The following is an 8,560-nucleotide window of genomic DNA, read 5'->3' on the forward strand; positions in this document are numbered from 1 at the left end:
GGTTGGGGAGGGGGCAGAGGAGCTCAGAGATGTACTGGGGCACCAGGCCATGTAAAGCTTCAAAAGCAAATAAAAGGACCTTAAACTCAGTCCTATACTTGACTGGTAGCCAATGCAGGGACGCCAGTACAGGTGTGATGCTGTCTCTCTTCCCGGTACCAGTTAGTAGCCTTGCAGCAGCACTCTGCACCAGCTGTAAGTGAGACAAGGATGACTGGCTAATACCCAAATAAAGAGCATTGCAGCAATCCAGTCAAGAGGAAATCAAAGCATTTGTGACAGTCTTCAAGTCATGAAATGAGAGGAACTGTTTAAGTCTGGCGATGTATCTTAGCCGGAAAAAACAACCTTTGACAACAGAGTTGATTTGTTTGTCAAATTTTACAGCTGGATTGAAAATGACACCAAGATTTCTGGCATGGGTATGAAGGTTAAGGACCAAGGGCCCTAAGTGATTGGCTATACCCCCAGTAGAGTTGGAGGGACCAAATAAAACCACTTCTGTCTTACTATCATTTAACTGAAGACAGTTTTGTGCCATCCAATTTTTTATATCCTGGACACAGTCAAGGAGGGACCTAACTGTGTTATTATTGTTATCGCCAGAATCTAATGGGGGGTATAGCTGAGTGTCATCTGCGTAGCAACGTTAGAAGATATTGTATATTTTGAAGATAAAGCCTAAAGGGAGCATGTATAAGGTGATTAAAATGGGCCCTAAAATGGAGCCTTGAGGTTCTCCACAGGTGATGGGAGCAGAGGAGGAGGAGAGGTTTCCAGTTTTGACAGAAAATGATTTATCTGCTAGGTAGGAGGCGAACCACTGGAGGGTGCTACCCTGAATATCTACCTGGTGCTGCCTACGGTGCAGGAGAATAGTATGGTCGACTAGATCAAAGCTGGAGCTATGGTCAAGAAGAATCAGAATGGCACATTTACCAGGTATGATGGGAGAATATTCAGGTGACAAGTGGTTGGCTTAGTGTGTGAGACTATGTCTTTAATATGAGCAAGAGACACAGGCTCAAACTTGCTAAGGACAGCAGAACAAGGGGGGGTGTCGTAGGCAGGAGGTGAAATAACGAATCGGATGTTATTAATTTTACTGATGAAAAAGGGCACAGGGCCAGTAGCAGCACAGTTTAGGATTGAGTTAATTGTGTCAGTCTTGGTGTCATGCCTAATTATTGTCATGCCTCAAACAGCAATGACTGATAACCACTTTAACCTTGTCTCATAATTACAAGATCTGGATCTTTTCTCATAACTATCAGATCTTTTCATAATTACAAGATGAGGCCTCCAATTTTTTCTTTCTTTGGTGAATGCAACGCGCCTTCATGGAGACTAAATTAGAGCTAAAATGAGAGTGAATATTGGACTCCAAATGAATGCTAATGTTGCTGCATTTCTGCTGGTTGTGTGTAAGTAGGTAATTGCATGTAGAACGTTAGCCATTACAACTTTGTAAGGAGAGGACATGGTGGTAGCTGTTTACTGTTAGTGAGTATTGAGGTTTTTCTGTCATTTAACTTCCTAAATCAAAATGTAGAATGTCTCTCTTGTCTTCTTCCTTCTTTCTAATACTTGAAAAATATGTTCAAATAAGGGCATGGCGTTTCTCTGAGCGTTTGGCCACAGTCAACCTCTTCTCTATAAAAAAGCCCCTTCCTCTTTATTGTGTTCACTGCAGCACCGTCCCTCCTAACACTGAGAAGAAAACAGAGTGAACAGCTTCCATCAGACATCTTTCCCCAGCAAAGGAGGTAAAAGATTTTCACTTGGCTGTATTTATCCTATCTCCAAAGAGGAAGGTAGCAACAAGCTCAAGTGCAAATTAGAACTCAAATTATGCAACTTCTAGGCCTTTAATGGAGTCTCACATCTCCTGACACCTTGCAAAAAAATCAAATGTTTTTTTAAGAAAAATTCATTAAGTCACATTAAACTGTTTGGAAGTCCAGACTGGCCGTGGTTGCTGTTATTTTTAAAAATCCTGTCATCTAGAGATCTTGATGTTATCCATAAACACTGTGGGTACCCAACAGGGCTCTATGAGGAGGTGACAGCACGACAAGGAAGCAGTGTATGAGAGTATGCGTGTCTGTAACATACTATATTTAATGGCGGAGAAACGGGTTATGCTGTGGGAATGGTTTGAGAAGTTTATATGGTTTGGATATATTGGCACATTCTGACATTTTTGGACTCTGGGTTTGAAGTCATTGTAACTGTTGTGATCCAAACTGACAACAGCTGCCATCCTTCACAAAGGAGCAAACTACAAACTCCAAAGATAGATAAATCTACTTTAGCATGTTATCATGTTAGCATTTCTAATTTTTAATAGTAACTGTGGCTTTGGAGTAAGTGTGCGGACATCACTCTTTTTCCATTGGTGCTGACCTATAACAGCCCTACATTTAGTGCGTATAATTACAGCCCTTCTATCGTGTTAGCGTGTCAAACATTATATGCTGAAAGTAGCATGTTGAAAGGTTAACTGTAAGCGTTTTAATGTGCTGATACCATAACGTGACAACCTCAGCTGAGTATTAAGTGCAGCCAATCTTTGAAGGACGGGTTCACATTTTTTAAAGTCTGTCTTAAAACAACAGTCAGGAAACATGTTTTTCTTGCTGTAATCATTCCTCCTGTTCATACTGACCATTAGAAGATCCCTTCATAATGCACTTACAATGGAAGTGATGGGGGACAAAATCCACAGTCCTCTTTCTGTACAAAAATGTATTTAAAAGTTTATCTGAAGCTAATATGAAGCTTCAGCGTCCAAATGAGTCAAATCAAGTAGATATCTTTCAACGTTACAGTCTTTTTAGTGCCAAAGTTCCTCTTTTTGTTACGATTCTTCCACCACAGCTCAACAGGGAAACACTGTCCAAGGAAACACAAAGAGGGAATTTGATGCTATAAAGATTGTAAATGTGCCAGATATCCACTTGATATGACTAACTCAGACTGCTGAAGCCTCATATAAGCTTCATATCTACTTTTAAATGACTGTGTGGACACACTGTGGATTTTGGTCTTCATCACTTCCATTGAAAAAACATTTGAAGGATCTTTTAATATCCAGTATGAACAGGAGGAATGATTACAGCGAGGAAAACCTCTTTCACTGTTCATATGGACACCTGACTGTTGTTTTAAGACAGACTGGAAAAATTGTGAACCCGTCCCTTAAGTGCAGTCAATCAGATTAGCTGATTATGGCCTTTCCTCTGTCAACACCCTCAGGCCAAACTTTACATTTTTGCCCCACTAGTGTTCAGAACCAGAGAAAGTCAGGTTTCCAAGTGACGTTGTAGTGAAATGCGCACACATGCAGGGGTGTAGAGAACAAACCAGAAGAACTGATGGGGTGTGGCTGATGGACCTCCGGGGAGATCAACATGAGAGGACTTTTTCTGCCAGAACCTCAGTGGTGGAAAAAGTATTCAGATCCTTTACTTACGTAAAAGTACCAGTATAACAATTACAAAATACTGCATTATAGCGATAATGCAGTTTACCATCTCTAAACCCAACTTTAGAGATGAAATGTCTTTTTGGTGGAACTGCTAACCACTCATAGACATCTGAAACGTGAAAAGGGGCAACAACTAGACACTGTTTGTATGAAAGCCAAAAAGGTTGTGAATCACTGATGTAATCTTTGACAATGTGTTGTGTTTTATGAGCTCATCATATGTTTTTGTCATGTTAAATCTAACTAATATAATTACAGCTGTCAAATTAATGTGGTGGAGTAAAAAGTAGGATGAAATGTAAATACATAAGTGAAGTACAAGTATCTCAAAATTGTACCGAAGTACTTTTAATTCTTGAATAAATGTATTTAATTTCTTTCCATTGCTGCATAACCTGCACAATCTGCAAAAGTAATGGGTGGAAAATTCAAGCCTCCCTTTCATCTCAGAGTGCATAATTATCCATTTACATCTAGTGTCTGTTCAGAGGTCTGGACTACAACAAGGCAGTTTCATGGCTTTATTGATATTCACTAAAATTAATAGAAAATACAGGCTGTTTGTTTAAAAGTTAGATTGTAGAATATTAAATGTTGTCTTTAATGATTATTGCCTAATTTCTCAGCAGATATTTCCAGATTTGCAGTACCCTCACTGAACATGAATGAATGAACTATAACTTTAAGGTGTCTTATTTTGCACATTTTAATATATTACATTTAAATACGAAAACCTAAAATTTAATAAATGTGGAAACTATATACTGTAGGTTAGCAACGTACCCTGTGTTTAATAACAGAGAAGACCATACTTACTAAAATACTTCCTCTTGTTATTATAATTATCCCTGTTTTACTCATGTTTATGAGGATACTTTTTGTTAAAAGTATCATCATTGTGCTCATTAACTTGTTCTGTGTGCAGATGGCTGGCCTGTGTTGGGTGGCGGTGATGCTGGCCTTCTTCCTGTCTGCTGAAAACAGTTTGGCTGCTGTGAACCAGAACAGGCTTGCAAGAATTGTAGATGGCATCCTGGAAGAGTGAGTTAACTTTTGATTCATTCACTAAAAGAATTTTGGGAACACTTTATTTTACAGGTCCCCCAATTTCACACTAATTTCCTGGAAATTTTCAGAGTAATTTGCAGGTATTTAACGATTAATTTTTAAGACATTTTGCAGAGCAGGTGGCAAGAAAAAAGTGTTAAGTCGGTAAGTACCCATTCATTATATTTGGGTTTGTTGTTAGTTTGTAACAATTCTTGATAAATTAGACCCTTGAAATTCTTCAGCTGACAGAAAATACTTAGTTTTCAGTGTGTAGTTTTTTGTGTCAAACTTCATATTAACATATTAGGTTTTTTCAATAACTTCCTAAAAGTAGCTGCTTTGTAACTATTCATTTGTGGTGCATTTCTATGAAAGGGTGATGTAATTTGCCAGTATACAGGAAATGTGCTTATTATAGCATTTTTCAGAAACAACCAAATATGTAGTTTGACACAACAAATTACACACTGAAAACGAAAAATTATGTATGAACCCAAAAATGATGAATGAGTAGTCACCAAATAAACCAACGTAACACTTCTATTTTTTCTCATAATTTCTACCAAACTTCACCATCCTCTGTAAAAATGAATTGTTAAATATCTGCAAATTTCCAGGGAATTGGTATAAAGGACCTGTAAAATAAAGCATTATCGCTACTACTACTTGAAAGAGACCTTATACTTCATGATAGATAATATAGCTACTAATACTACTCTATGGCTAGTAGAATAGTATTTGTATTTTTACTACAAAGAACACAGGGCTTTACTGCCTTACTATATGATTGATGCTCAATTCTTGTGTTTTAGTGTTTTTAAGAGAACAATAGGTCGTACTTAAAATATAGATTAAAATATGTTTTTACCCCAAAAACATGCAGAGAAGTTGAATCCCTTTTAATCTCTAAGTAGTGTCTGCATTCATACTTTTCATACTTTTCCCCAGCAATAAGGTAGAGCAGGTTGTATGTAGCCTGAGAGGCAAAACCCAGGGCCAGTGGCTAAAAATCCAATGAGTGTAGGCACTCAATGTTTACAGTTATTTCTGTAAGAAAATCAACCTTAAACTATAAAAGTGAGGGGGACATGTCCCCCCATCCACAGTGGAAATTACACCCTTGCCAATGAGCAACAAACTGCAAGTGAAGACTGATCAAACTGAAATTCTGGTAACTGGTACTGATTATATTTCGAACAGTACTGCCTCCCATCTTGGTCCACTGATAGCAAACTTAAAACACGCAGGCAGAAATATAGAAGTTGATTTTGATCTACTTTAATCAGCACGTTAAAAATCTTGTTCAGTCTTGCTAGCAACAATTCAGATTTTGCCAAAGCAGATCAATTTTCTACACAAAAAAGTTGAGCAAATGATCCATGCTGTTCTTTGTTTTTCTACATATTTCAGAATTTGCTTTTTAAATGCGAGAAACTTCAGATTTACTGTGTCCTGCAGAGGACACACAGAGAAATACTGCATTCTCTACAGAGTAAATGGGAGAAAGACAGCAAGGGTGCCACTTAGTGGTCAACTTAGGTTACTGCCTTACAAATCAAACAACTCATATTGTGTTCTGCACCAAAATATCTAAGATACATGGTAACATGTTGTGTATGTTTTTTTCTTTGGCAGGTATGAAACAAAAGGCATGTTCAGTCTGGCTGTAAGCATCCCAGAGAACCAGAACCGGAACACGGACCAAATCCTTCAGGAAGTCTTCAGAAGTGACCCTGGTAACAACGTGAGGAATAAGATCATCAATGATGAGGTGTACATCGGCAGCAGGGTGGTTGCAGCTAAAGTTCTGAGACGGCTCAATGGAGGAGCTGATCATGCAGAGTCACGTGTTGTCGACCACTTGAACCGTTTGTACAACAGTCGTAATGCTAACGATATGTTGCTTTTCTATGTTTATGCCTCCCCGTGTATCGAAAAATGTTCAAGCGAAACACATCATGAAAACATTCTCAGAAGAATAAATCACATTCGGCAATGGCGTAGTTATGCTGTCGTGTTCTCTAAAATATTCATACCCAAAAATCATGAGCCCAATACTGATCAACAACGACGTGAAGCCCTTCAGCGGCTTGGGATGTATCAGGTTAACCAAGGTTCAATCGGTCTAGACAACATATTTCGATGTGACGGACCACCTGGTCAGATGCAGTGCACCAGCTGCTCCAGTGATAATCAAGTTGCAGACTATTGTGTTCAATTCCAACAACCTCAACAAGGCAATAGAAAGGGTCGTTTTGGTCAGGGTGGCAGTGGAAGAGAAGGGGGCATGGACGAAGGAGAGGGCCAGGATGAGGGATCCTCCTCACAAAGGGGCAGAATGAGTGGGCGCAGAAGGGGAACAGGCAGAAGACTGAGCTGGCGCAGAAGGGGAACAGGCAGAAGACTGAGGTGGCGCAGAAGGGGAACAAGCAGAAGACTGAGCTGGCGTAGAAAGGGAACAGGCAGAAGAATGAGCTGGCGTAGAAGGGGAACAGGCAGAAGAATGAGCTGGCGTAGAAGGGGAACAAGCAGAAGAATGAGCTGGCGTAGAAGGGGAACAAGCAGAAGAATGAACCGGCGTAGAAGGGGAAAAGGCAGAAGAATGAGCTGGCGTAGAAGGGGAACAGGCAGAAGAATGAACCGGCGTAGAAGGAGAACAGGCAGAAGAATGAGCTGGCGTAGAAGGGGAACAGGCAGAAGAATGAGCTGGCGCAGAAGGGGAACAAGCAGAAGAATGAACCGGCGTAGAAGGGGAACAGGCAGAAGACTGAGCTGGCGTAGAAGGGGAACAGGCAGAAGAATGAACCGGCGTAGAAGGAGAACAGGCAGAAGAATGGGCTGGCGTAGAAGGGGAACAGGCAGAAGAATGAGCTGGCGTAGAAGGGGAACAGGCAGAAGAATGAGCTGGCGTAGAAGGGGAACAGGCAGAAGAATGAGCTGGCGTAGAAGGGGAACAGGCAGAAGAATGAGCTGGCCCAGATGGAGAGGCAGAGGAATGAGATTGCTCAGAGGGGGTTGGATTCGAAAAGGATTTGGCTTATTGAAAGGATTGTTTGGCAGAAGGTAGATAAGTTCTGTGAAAGCTGTGATTCAGGGGAAACAGATTTGTTAGAAACTGAGTATAAACCCACCTTGACTGAGACTCATTTTGCTTAATAACAAGACTAAGGATCTAAAGCCATGTTTGCGGCTGTGTGTATTTAAGTACAGCGGTGCTTTATGTGTACTTTTTTACTTTCTTTATTTTTTGCTTAAGTTTGTTTTGCTAAACAAGTTTTTCTACTAAAATTCTTTTTCCCATTTAATTTGATATATTATAAACTCATCAAATCCATCAGTATTTTTAATAATATTATCTTAACCCTATTACTTTTTTAACTTAGGAACCCTCTGAGTTGATCTGGTAGTGGACTGCTAACCACCATGCTCACGCTCGTGTTATATTTTAATGTTAAGGATGATAAGGGTGTGAGCACCTAATGATAATACAGATTAATAAATAGAGTAGAAAAAATTGAGAAGCAACATTCATGGTATTATGCCTCAGAAGGTGGAAACAAATTTGTAACAAAATCAAGATTTGTCCAAACTCTGACCACTGTGTGTCCTCCACTGCCTTTGACTGAGTATTCATATATTGTGTTTACTTTAACCTGAAATACAGAATAAAAGAGGTTTCATTATCCTCAGTATTTACAGTACTTATATCATTTTACTCTGTATTTCTGTAACGCATTAGCAAATCTATCAATATTCTGTTTTTTTCTGATTAAAGCTTGGCTAAGCATCCATTCTGGTCTGTGTGTCAATCATTTGGTAATCCCAGAATAATAATACTATAATCTTTTACATAGTTTGGATTCTGTAGGTTAAACAGAGCAAACTGAGCCTTTTCTTTTCACAGTGAACTATACAACACTATGATATAACACAGAGTACACCATACATACTAGAAACCACAAAAGATATCAAACTGCACTGGTGTGTGAAACCAAAGGAAATCAGAAAAGCAGTAGAGTC

The 8,560-nt window shown here is 39.4% G+C and overlaps 1 protein-coding gene across 2 annotated transcripts; it reads left to right on the forward strand.

Annotated features, from left to right (window-relative positions):
• The first annotated feature begins 1,671 nt into the window (after window positions 1–1,671).
• LOC137180274 (uncharacterized) lies at window positions 1,672–8,314 on the forward strand. 2 transcript variants are annotated; one of them, XM_067585580.1, is made up of 4 exons: window positions 1,676–1,766; window positions 4,117–4,177; window positions 4,416–4,531; window positions 6,176–8,314. In XM_067585580.1, exons 2-4 carry the CDS (start codon window positions 4,160–4,162, stop codon window positions 7,605–7,607), a joined length of 1,566 nt encoding a protein of 521 aa, XP_067441681.1. In that variant the 5' UTR covers window positions 1,676–1,766; window positions 4,117–4,159; the 3' UTR covers window positions 7,608–8,314. The 2 variants fall into 2 exon arrangements, with proteins under 2 accessions (XP_067441682.1, XP_067441681.1); XM_067585581.1 differs by lacking the exon at window positions 4,117–4,177 and having other exon boundaries at window positions 1,672–1,766.
• Window positions 8,315–8,560: the final 246 nt, after the last annotated feature.

This window comes from Thunnus thynnus, chromosome 3 (genome assembly GCF_963924715.1).
Source record: "Thunnus thynnus chromosome 3, fThuThy2.1, whole genome shotgun sequence".
Lineage (NCBI taxonomy): Eukaryota > Metazoa > Chordata > Actinopteri > Scombriformes > Scombridae > Thunnus > Thunnus thynnus.